Source organism: Mytilus californianus, unplaced genomic scaffold, assembly GCF_021869535.1.
Source record: "Mytilus californianus isolate M0D057914Y unplaced genomic scaffold, xbMytCali1.0.p SCAF_19, whole genome shotgun sequence".
Taxonomy (NCBI): domain Eukaryota; kingdom Metazoa; phylum Mollusca; class Bivalvia; order Mytilida; family Mytilidae; genus Mytilus; species Mytilus californianus.
Genome location: NW_026262667.1, coordinates 5015824 through 5028832, shown reverse-complemented (window position 1 = coordinate 5028832; position 13009 = coordinate 5015824). Strand labels below are relative to the sequence as shown.

General features: G+C 32.7%; 1 protein-coding gene across 20 annotated transcripts in view; it reads right to left on the bottom strand.

Annotated features, from left to right (window-relative positions):
- The window catches only part of LOC127727114 (FYN-binding protein 1-like), a 36169-nt gene extending 26722 nt beyond the window's left edge, over positions 1–9447 (bottom strand). For 10 of the 20 annotated variants that reach the window (XM_052234534.1, XM_052234536.1, XM_052234535.1 and 7 more), the window contains exon 1: positions 9105–9447. In XM_052234534.1, coding sequence (XP_052090494.1) covers positions 9105–9113 — 9 coding nt within the window. In that variant the 5' untranslated portion in view covers positions 9114–9447. Of the gene's footprint in view, positions 1–5857; positions 5992–9104 lie in introns of those variants that run through there. The other 10 variants (XR_007993780.1, XR_007993779.1, XM_052234529.1 and 7 more) reach the window with 2 other exon arrangements.
- Between the last annotated feature and the right edge of the window lie 3562 nt (positions 9448–13009).

The following is a 13009-nucleotide window of genomic DNA, read 5'->3' as shown; positions in this document are numbered from 1 at the left end:
GACGACAGCATAGCTAGTTTAGACCTATTCGTGTTTGTTATATCATTGCCCTATTACGACAACAGCATAGCTAGTTTAAACCTATTCGTGTTTGTTATATCATTGCCCTATTACGACGACAGCATAGCTTGTTTAAACCTATTCGTGTTTGTTATATCATTGCCCTATTACGACGACAGCATAGCTAGTTTAAACCTATTCGTGTTTGTTATATCACGACGACAGCATAGCTAGTTTAGACCTATTCGTGTTTGTTATATCATTGCCCTATTACGACGACAGCCTAGCTAGTTTAGACCTATTCGTGTTTGTTATATCATTGCCCTATTACGACGACAGCCTAGCTAGTTTAGACCTATTCGTGTTTGTTATATCATTGCCCTATTATGACGACAGCATAGCTAGTTTAGACCTATTCGTGTTTGTTATATCATTGCCGTATTACGACGACAGCATGGCTAGTTTAGACCTATTCGTGTTTGTTATATCATTGCCCTATTACGACGACAGCATGGCTAGTTTAGACCTATTCGTGTTTGTTATATCATTGCCCTATTACGACGACAGCATAGCTAGTTTAGACCTATTCGTGTTTGTTATATCATTGCCCTATTACGACGACAGCATAGCTAGTTTAAACCTATTCGTGTTTGTTATATCACGACGACAGCATAGCTAGTTTAGACCTATTCGTGTTTGTTATATCATTGCCCTATTACGACGACAGCATAGCTAGTTTAAACCTATTCGTGTTTGTTATATCATTGTCCTATTACGACGACAGCATAGCTAGTTTAGTCTTCTTCTTGTGCCCTTATGTTAGCCATTTAACGAAATCAACATGTTTGGATTTATCAAATACAGCAATTTCAGCAACTTGTTTTCTTTTACAACTGCCAAATCTAGAGTACTTAGTTGGTGTAGACTTCATTGTAATGTTCAACTGTCATAAGTTGACCAGTCTTTATAGTCATTTGATACATGCAGTGACTCCCCTAACTATACTTTATTTTATACATTACTTAAACTTCATAGACACATTGGATATATGTGGTATTCCTCTTTCAATAGAATAAATAGATGAAATATTAACACAATACTATACAACATCGTATTCTGTTCACTTAAGCGTACGACCTGATGTCAATAAAAATTAATTCCACGAGTTTGTTTGTTTTAATTACACAGATTTGACATATTATTTGTTTAATAAATACTAGTTCACAGTCAATTCTTTAAATGAATGTAGAACAAAAAAAAAAGGACTATTACATGCTATACAAGACACAGATGAGAAAAAACTAAACTTTTTTTTATAGAGGAACCATGCCCAACAAATACACGTCTTGCAATAATAAATAAAAATATACTAATGAAAGAATTAAAGAAAAGTACAAACAACTTACAAGGATCATATGTTAATAGTCATGTATCTTTGTGAGGGAAATGTATGGTTTTATTGACTTTTGAAAAAATTGATATTCACTGAGGCCAAAATAAAATCGTATATCAAACAATTTAGGATAATTATACATGTAAAAGCACGTGAAGTTTTCCAAAATCCAATTCATATAGAAAAACCTGCTACTATAATACCAATATTGAATAATTGTTATAAGTGTTAATAGTGACCAGAATAATAATATATGGTAATGAAAACAATAAAGACAGTGAAGAAAGCAAACAAACAAGAAGAAAATGAAAGAGACAAACAAAAAACTGGAAACAAAACATACGTAAACGTAACCGTCAGTCTGGAAAAAAAACATACGGAAACGTAACCGTCAGTCTGGAAACAAAACATACGGAAAAGTAACCGTCAGTCTGGAAACAAAACATACGTAAACGTAACCGTCAGTCTGGAAAAAAACATACGTAAACGTAACCGTCAGTCTGGAAAAAAACATACGGAAAAGTAACCGTCAGTCTGGAAACAAAACATACGTAAACGTAACCGTCAGTCTGGAAAAAAAACATACGGAAAAGTAACCGTCAGTCTGGAAACAAAACATACGTAAACGTAACCGTCAGTCTGGAAAAAAACATACGTAAACGTAACCGTCAGTCTGGAAACAAAACATACGGAAAAGTAACCGTCAGTCTGGGAAAAAAGATACATCAACGCAAAGGGAAAACAGTTGAAAGTAAAAGAATAAAAAAAAAGATTGCAAAGACTGTTAAGGCCACTGTAAATACAAGTGAAGTGAGAAAATTTCTGGTAATAAGAAACAAAAAGATAAGGTATCGCACTAGCAAACCAAATTCTAGAAAACAATTATCATTTGAGTACACCTTTTACAATTGCTGAGGTTCCATTCAATTAAGTTAGTAGCTTCAACTTGATTCATCCATACCATGTCATGTGAAATACAAAAAAAAGCTTATTCGGATGAAAGTTACACAGAGGTCTCTGTTAGGACACTAACAAGGAAGGCAAGTGGTGGTGATTCGAGTAGTTTTATTCCACCTTAAATTGTCAAACTTGTCAAGCCTCCTATGCTGTCGAAAGAAAAGATGACCGATATTAAGTCGATATGACAATATATGCAAGCTGACTACCGTACAGGGCTATTTTGAAGAAAAAAAATGTGAAGTAACATAGGGGAAGCTCACCTGCGCTCCGCGTAAGCGCGTTCTGATTTTGTGACAATTTTGATTTTTACAGAATTTTGTTATATTCAAAAGTTTTCATGTGAAAAACTGTTTGGAGCTTAGTTCTGAAATAAAACATTAAAAACAAGTAAAGAACAACTGGATTTCCAACACGGTTTTTTTAATATCAAGTTAAAAATCCTGAGTATACCATGATATGGTTATTAATATCGACATTTGTGTACTAATTGTGTAGATTTTTTCTGTTTGAATTCCAATATCAGTGTAAGAATCAACTTTTTCATTCTTTTTTCGGTCATAAAATATTCTATCTCTAATATCTGATTTCAATTTTTTATCTAATGAATAAAATGATTATGTCATTCAACGCATTTACACGACACCTAGGCCCTAAATGGGCATTTTGTCTTTTTAATTTGTAGCTTACGTTTCATATAAAACAATAATTAACTTATAAAGGAACAAAAATAAACAAAGACCAGTATTATTCCTGGGTGACGACAGTTGTTTATATGTGAAAAGGTCCTTTAATAAGAAAATCACAAAGTATGTTAAATCTCTTCAGACGTTTACAATACATTTGTTTGTCAGGTACCCAAAAATTATTAAATACGTTGAGGGTTGAATATGAACTTGTGATACAGATTTCCAACCAAAAGGGCATAATCACAGTATCAAAAACCCACTTAGGTCTACTTTACTTGAAGGAATTGCATCTTTAGGTTTTTTAACATAATTTTAAAACTGTAAACATACCAATACCGAAATATTGGCTACTGAGCCAATGATACCCTTATAATAATTCATCCACAGCGATACCAAATATTGGCTATTGAGCCAATGATACTCTTTAGATAATAATTCATCCACAGCGATACCGACCCAGTGGTAGTAATGTACAAAAGAAAATAATGAGAGAAGACACCAGTGGCACAATAAAATAAACAGCTGCTCCATAAGCGCATGATACGCCCGTCGTCTTGTGTGTGAATTTTTATGCAATAATCATAAATAGTTTCTGACATGCGAAAACCCTCTTTTTTTTACAAAAAACTCAATATCTGTAAAATAAAATTTTGAATCAAAACCAAAAGTATACAGATCTTTAGATTAATATAACTAAGAAGTGTGTAAAATTTTAAGCAATAATCATAAATCGTTTTTGAGATACGGCGCGACATGTGAAAAAAAACACACACCTGTTTTAGTTACTAAGTCCCGTAACTCAAAAAGTTGTGATCTTATTTTCACCAAAAAGTATACAAATCGTTTGACCATCATAAGAAACAATTATGTTAAGTTTCATGAAATTTGGATAAGTCGTTCTCAAGTTACGGTGCGACATGTTTACCGCGGCCGGACAGACAGACGGACAGACGGGCAGACGGACAGACGGATAGACGGACAGACGACATTTGTATACCATAATACGTCCCGTCAAAATTTTGACGGGCGTATAAAAATCATGTCGAAGAAGGACGAAATGATAAAAACAACAAACTTTCTGATTTAACTAATTTTTCAGCAACACGAACCACATTAAAAACTCATGTGCTACTAAAAGGTAATCAGTTGCTGGTCTGCTTGTAACGCTCGTCGTAATGCTCATAAGAACTGTTGATATTAAGTAATGTAAATAAATTATGGTGAATATGTATCTTTCCAATAGTGACAATGCACAATTGCGAAGCACTGTCTAATGAAAAAAATCATTGTCCAGTTGTTCAGGTTTTTTTTTTATTTGCATGAAAACGTCAAATTTGGTCAAATAAGTTTCTACCCCAAAATGACTTAATAGTTCCATTTGTTTTCATTAAAACAATGTGCTTTTGAAATGATAAAAAAATGCTTTTTAAATTTGGCAGTCCGAAGCACTGGATTTACCTTAAAAAAAACTTTAAAATCTTAAAGTCAAGGATGTATGAAAACGTGAATACACGAGGAGCTATTTGAGGCCAAAAATAAAATTAGAATTGTTTGATGTTGCCTACCTACCCAACTTAAAAGCAGCCTACCTGAATCATGTAACTTATGTTGTTGACCTAAAAATAGAATAAAAATAAAATCCCTTCCTCCCTCCCTACCTCCCTACCTATAAGGGTGGCGTCACCAAAAGGGACTAAACCTGTATTACTATTTATGCAATGCAGATCCATGAATCTCTATTTAATATTTAGTTTACTACTCAGGCGTCTTTCCAAATGGATACCTTAATTTTTAAAATACGGGAAATGATTAACATAAAACATTATGAAGACAGTGGAACGATTGATTGAGGACTGTTTTACTGTCAAGAATGGCTGCCTTGCACTACAAAAACTTTTCGTTATATTATATCAGTAAGTATAACAAACAATATAATGTGTTGATCAGACAACATTGTTCAGTAGTAACAGGAAGGTGTAAAATAATCCTAGCTTCCTTTTCAATACGATGTGAAACACTGATGTGGGAAATGTTAATTTGATGGAATAGTTTACCTTCTACCATATAAAGAAAAGAAGATGTGGTATGATTGCCAATGAGACAACTCTCCACCAGTGACAAAATGATGTAGAAGACTAGCAACTATAGGTCACCGTACGGCCTTCAACATAGAGCAAAACCCATACCGCATAGCAAGATATATATCAAAGGCTCCGAAATGACAAATGTAAAAATTTCGAACGAGAAAACTAATTTCTGTTTTTTTAGAATCCTAAAAACATTTATTTTATAAAAGCAAATGGGATATTTTTTGACAACTTATCATATTAATTTTTATTCATTTGATTTCTCATGTTCTTTACATTTGCTGGATTTTTCAAAGTTCAGTACTAACACATTTCAGTGACAAGTTGACATACACATGTTTACCCGACTTAATTACTTATTACATGATATTTATGTACACTATATCATCATGTCTGTAAACCTGCCCCAGTCTTAATAATTATTTGTTTATATAAAAAAAATGGTATTATTATTGTTATTAATAAGGGATTCAGTGACCATAACGATTAGAACAGTATGTATGATTTTTCCCTGACATAGAAGTGTTAACTCATCAATTAAAAATGTCATAATACATTTGATAAAGACAAAAATATGTTACCCATGCGTTTGATATTACTTTCTTTAATATTTAGTGCGGTTTACTGGTTTCTTTGAAAAGGAGTCGACGTAAGTTTTATTACTGAATGGCGGAAATAAATTATTTTTGAAGAAGATTTTTACGTAATGTATGATATATAAAGATACTTACAAATTTTGCCTTTATACGAGTTGTCCAAAAAGGTTGACAATATCATACATTAGTTATTTCCAACAGTAAACACTTCCTTGTGTGAAATGATTCATTCGACCATGTCAGATAGGTAAATATACATATACATACGGAAATGTTACTCGATGAACGCTGTCACAAAATCCCTAAACTATAAATAAAACATTTTCGAGGAAACCCTGTACGAGTGTATGAGTGAAATGTGATACAGCACTGTAGATAACAACAGGTACATTTATAATAAAAATAAGATGTGATATTGGTCATTTTTTATATTTTATAATGGGAATAGGAAGAAAAGAACGTTTTAAAAAAAGTTAAGTAAAATAGCAGTGTTTTTTAAGGTTAAACTTAAGGTAAGTTTCAAGACATAACCATATGTACACACCACAAAATCAGCAGCGTATTTAGTATATTGTTTCTTGTGAAGATGGACCATTCACAGGTGTTGGGGGAATGGACCCCCCCCCCCCTTTTTCTAAATCCATATATATACATGTATTCTTATATTCTTTTTTTTCCACAAGCTTGTGGAAAATAAGAATATAGGGGCATTATGTACAAACTATACTGTTATTGTAAAATCGTATGGATAAGAGACACATTAAATAAGAGAAAATAAGTTAAATTATCAAGGAAAATTTACTGAAAAATATATCAAACTCTCAAAGGGCCGGGTTGCGCACAGAATGTTTCTTAATCAATGGAGAATGCTCTATACTGAATCCTTTCAAATATTTCAAATATGAAATATTAAATGCAAAAATTTCTGAAACAACTCCTTAATAGCAGGTGCAAAACTTCAATATATAGATTTCGCCGGATAGAAATCAACCTTATGCAAATGAATATCAATACATTTGAAAGGCTATAACCGTTTGAAAATTGAGTTGATATAATAACTCTACAAAACGAACCAACATTCATCTTTTATTTCATATTTCAATGTTAAAAAAAAGTCTTATGTACATGTACATGTATACGTGCACTTGCATAAGGTCGATTTCTATTCGACACAGCTCATATGTGCAATTTTCCTGTGAAGTTTCAGGGATCTGGGATGAAAAATGTAGGAGTCTATTACACAAAACTTGTAACCTCTTTCATAAACTTTGCTGAAAAAATACTAAGTTCCCAAGTCTGCAAAAATTGGAAGAAAATCTCAAACAATCAATAATAGCAGGTTCACAACATCAACATATGTGCAACCTTCTTGTGGTGAAGTTCCAGGGATCTAGGTTGAAAAATTATAGTTGATTACACAAAACTCAATTGCTTTATCCCGCCCTCCTAACATCACCATACTATAAACCAGTTTCGGACTTTGTCCAACCCGGCCAATATATATATGAAAAAAGTTATATATATATTAAATAAAAAAGAGTCCATTACCCAAGCGTTTTTGGGACCATTGAAATGTCTAGTGCTTGATACGTGTATCTCTTTATGTAGGTCTTAAGTAAAGATGAAGTTCTTATTTTAGTTGCAACAGACATCAGTCACTCCTATGTTAATGTATGAGGAAGTTATTACATAAATTATTTACACATAAGTCCACTAGATCCATATGAAAACTTCTGTGATCCACATTATTTAGTAAACTAGTACAACCGTATGAACTTCTAGTTGAAAAAAAAAAAACAGCGGATGACAAATTATGAGGACATTTTTTATTTAAAGCAGAGCTCTTCCTCACAAAAAAATAATTCGTTTCACATTAAATTCATACTAAACTAAATTAAATCATTAAGATCACAATGAATTCAGTTAAATCTTGACGGTCACGAATACTTATATATAAACAGGAGCCAGTTTGATAGTGTATACATTTACTGTTAAAATTTAGATTTCATACATACATAACACTAATGACGTATGGGGTATATACATATGGTTAAATAGACCTTTCCCGTCCGACAGTAAGACAGATGATGATTGGGATGTATAGATACACAGTCCCGTCTGATTGTATCAGGATGATGATTTGGATGTATAGATACACAGTCCCGTCTGATTGGATCAGGATGATGATTGGGATGTATAGATACACAGTCCCGTCTGATTGGATCAGGATATTGATAGATGACCGTTAACACTTCGTAGCAAATTAAATTCATATTCTGGACCAGAACATATTAAGGTGATATGAATAGGAACCCTGCTTTGTACTAGAACGACACACTGCGACGGATTTTTAACGTGTTAGTTCATGAAGAAACATTACGTTTTATGTAGCCCAGCAGCATCTGCATCAAATATCTTTTGAGTTGATACACTAATCAAGAACTTGTGTTTCCTGTCCTGATTTCCTTAGAAGATTGCTGCTTACATTGACGCTATTGAATCAATGGATCTTAATGGTAAGGCTAAAGCAGTCTTTGAAGGCCGTGCGGTGACCTATTGTTGTTAACTTCTACGTCATTTGGTCTCTGGTGGAAAGTTGTCATATTGGCAATCATACTACATCTTCTTATTCTTATATTCGAAAGCCGTAGACTCCATCATTATTTGGTTGATCGTCATGGAATAATTGAGTCAAAGATTACCATGGATATTATATGTTTTATTTTTCGTAGCCACAACTCTGTCATTTCCTTGTATATGACAACATCGAATGCGAACTACCACCGGTTTTGTACCATGAGCAACACGGGTGCTACTAGTAACCTTGGAACTGCTCTACTTTTTCGGGTCACCTGAGTTCAGCGACGGATTTTCGATGGGGAACGTGTTTTTCAAACTTAAGTTTTCTTTTTAGTTGTTCGAGGATTTTTGTTTGTTTGTTTGTTTTTCATTTTTCTTTTGGTCACGGTGTATGCTGTCTTTCATAGACTCGTATGTATTGTCCCTCTTGGCATTTTCGCCAACTTTTATGACAATAAAATTAAAACATTGAAAATGTGCTTCTAAATATAGAGCAAACCACATTGAGAGAAAGTTTAACAATGCCTGGTTTGTTTCTGTTTTAAACTCTATGATGACTGGAGAAAGTAATACAATGATTATAATACTTTTCATCAGTTCTCACCATGATAAGTTTTTTCCTAATTTATACATGCTCTAGGAAATGATTTAATAATGTCGCATTAGTGTCGTTGTCTGACATTTATTCATAAATAAGCTATAGCTCTCAAATTTCACGTCTTATCTATTGTAAAACTGTACAACTTCCGTGTTATGATATTGTTGTTCAGATATATACAATAAAATAAACTCAAATCCTTACCTCGTCCATTTTGTGTTGTTATAAATGAAACTCTATATACAGGATATATTTTAGTGATAATCCAAAAAAAATCAGAAACTATTCTGTATCAAAGTTTCAGACCGCATCATATATACAGTTTAATCTACGTCCTTTTTAGTACACTTGTAATTGTCCCTTCCGGATGAGATATAAGTGACTATTGAGTACGACATCACACATTTTCAGATGGAAAGTAGAAATACTTCACATTTAGGTGGATTTAAATATAATTTATATGAATTTGTTACATTAAATAAATCCGATTAACATAATCAGGAGTCTAAAATTCAACTTTTAACTTCCTTCTAGGCCATGTGACCAAATCTTAAGGTAGGTAAAAATGTCATTTAAACCTCTGTTTGTACCTGACGAATATCTCGGTACATAAGTTTGTTAACTTTTCAATCGACCCGATGACACACACCAGTCAAACAGATTCGAAACAATCACGTACTACAAGTTTTTACCTTGTAAACTTGTAAATGAAAACCAATTTTAAAACCATTTCGAATTCAATTAGCCCCAACTTGAAAAAAGTATGGTGATTCTAATTAGACTTTACTTTCTCCTGAAAATATCTATACCACTGGAAATAGACCAGTCTGTTTAGTTTCAACGATTTAGTCTTGGTATTGAAAGATTTAAGTTTTAAGTTTATCAGAAATGAATTCGTTTTATTAGAGTTTTTACATACACAAAATATGAAATGTCTGAAATGCTATACATATTTCATTTAAACAATAACATATTATTAAAACCTGACCAGCCTGCCTCCCGTGAATTATTTATTTAACTTAGCATACCCAAAGATAGGCGTTGGAAATGAAAACGAGAGTCAACACACGAAAGTAAACGAGATATTAAGAAAATATATATAAGTGTACCTAGTATAGGTTTGCTGACTCCGTGAACTAATCCTGAATGGAGACCACCACAGACGGTTCGGTCACAATAGTATCTGCATTCAGTGCTGAAAATGATCGAATGATCGACCTCATGTAACGCGTTAATAAAGTGAAATTTAGGTATACTGGGTTTTTACCCTTTTGTTTTATTTATGCTTACAACATCGGGTTTAAGAAGAAAGAGAGTACATTATTTTGAATCTTGACAACTAGGAATTAATTAGGTCCCGTGAAAAAATGGTCAAGTTGTTTGAGAGGAGAAGAATATTGGAAGTACTTTCCCAGAACTCCGTAAGGTCAATGCAACTACAGTTGTCAGGGCCGTAAATTATGTGGAGACATGTAGGCAGTTGCCTCCCATTGCAAGCCGACCAAAAATATAATAATCGATAATAAAAATGAATTATCATTTGAGAGTTCTTATCTTGACACCGTATGCCTGTCATGACACCGTAGAACATCTATCGTGCCCCGTGACCTCTTGAACATGCATGTCAAACCCCATTCACAAATTTTATTCATCATGCTTCCAAAAAATTGTCTATGCATTCGTCTTCACAATCCACAAAAAAACTTATCACATAGCTTTTCGAATCAGTATAACAAAACCTAACGCAGAATGAAAGCTGGACCTTTTTTCAATACTTTTCAAATGCAAAGTAGAACATTTTTTGTACCCTTTTGGTTGTACTGCCTAAATCTTGTCCTTGTCAACAGTTGTCAAGTCAGTCGTAGATTTCAAAATAATGGTGGCAATTATAGGTACAATCACGATTACCAGGTCATCAATGCGTCGAGTAAGCGTAAAAATTTAAGAAAACCTGTTATGAAAGATAAATGCCAAGTGGCCATTGAATTGAAGTTGATTCATGATCAAGGAGAATGCCTATTGAACCAGGACAAACAGTTCCTATCAACTCTTGTAGAATCTCGATAGAGATCACAAACGAATACATAAGATTGGCTGTTGAAACACTTTGAACAGGTTCATGATATAAATGATATGAACCACTATCGACAAGTCAGATAATTATTAAGGCGAAGTACACATCATTGGATGATATATCGGATTTTTACGAAATTCGGCATGCATTTAAATCTTGTTAAACTGCATTTGAATATTGAACAAATGGTACATGTTATAGATATTTCATATCTTTTGGCTAGGTTTGCGGTGTTTCTTAAATTTTACCATAGTTTTTGGTAAATCCCCCGGCAATTACCGCTCGAGACGACATATAGATTCTAGAGATACAACGAACCAGAGGTATTTATTACATGTCTCTAATAGAGTTCTACCTACAAATTTAGAGGTAAAAAGTGACGGAAAAAAATGCATTTTATTCGATTAAAATTGTGATTTCTCATAATTCCGTCAACATTATTTGTTTTAAATTATATATTATCGCTGCGAACATTTTCGGTTTAATGGTGTGAAAATATCAGGGGTCACCAGATCATTTCTGAAATCTTTTAAAATCATTTTAAAGTTTGCGTGATGTATGAAAAAATATGATGAATTACGATATTACAGCATGACATTAAGCTTATTTTGTTTTTCGACGCTTTTGTCACTTTACATACCGAGACTGTAATTGATTTTTGACTGAACTTGAAAACGAATCCGTGTAATTCTGTGGCTGGAATTTCGAGAAATTCAAGGTGTATACAATATATTTTATCAATGTTTTTTTACATTCATTCTATACCGATTTATAGATCCTTTTCATAATATTTTATTAGATATTATATCTTAAAATATACACAATTCACTTTTTAGATATTCAGACGCAGTTCAATGAGTTACAAATACATTCAAAATTTTATATAAAAAATTCTTACTTGGGTAAGAACGCTGTCCATAGAACTTGAATCTGAAAATGTGACCTTGTGAAGATTCATATCCAAGTTCGAACACTAGGTATATCATATCTCCAGATACGAGAAATTAGGAGCAAGTTAATAAGAACAAAATTATGAATTTGACACATAATGGTCATAAACTAACAATGTTCAAAATATCTTCACTAAACTTAAAAAGACAAATATTAGAATGTGAATTTGGTATAATAAATGAAATTATCAGTGATATAGAGTGCAGTTTCAATTATGACGTTTGACAGGTTTTTTTTCTGAAACCAAGTCAAAATATCTCCAGGGTGAGACAAACAAGCAAGATAAAACATAAAAAACTTCATATCATATGGGGATCTGTAAGTTCCCAAGCCCCCGCATATTCTAATGCCTCCTATTATACAAGTTCTAGTTTACGGCCCTGGTTATATATATATTTTAAATACTGTTGTATACACGATTATGTTTTGTATATTATTTGTTATCAGTATACGTGTATTTATTATATGCCACCATCACACCCCATTATATCTAAATACAATGTATACATTCCATTTCAAAACTTTGCTACTGTTGATAATCTTTACTTGATAATCTTTTTCTAGATTCTGATTTTAGAGTAATGGGCTTTACAAATACCCGCGACTACCATACAAGTTTAAAATTCTAAAATCAATCAAACATTATCTATTCAAAAGGTTGTATCAAGTAAATGACGCTCGCTCTCAGGGCAATCGACAAATTATAAACATTTGCTCTAAATATTATCCGTTTAGGAAGTACTAGTTAATTAGAAATACCACATATTTTCAGAAATATATACATACGTATAACAGCCTGAAGATACACAAGTGAATACAGAGACTGTAAAACGGAAATAAAAACGAAAGACAACACTATTTTCCCCGTAAACATTGCATTAACTAAATCGAAACAATTTATCATATGGGTAAAAGTAGTATTGTCTTAATTCAAATGTACATATTTGAACCGTAACGTCTATATCAATACTGGCTATCATATTAATTTATTCCCAACAAAACTTCTAAACCCAGGAAAATTCACATACAACAGATATATTACATTTGTTAACTGATTAATGGCATACACAGCAGAAATATCATG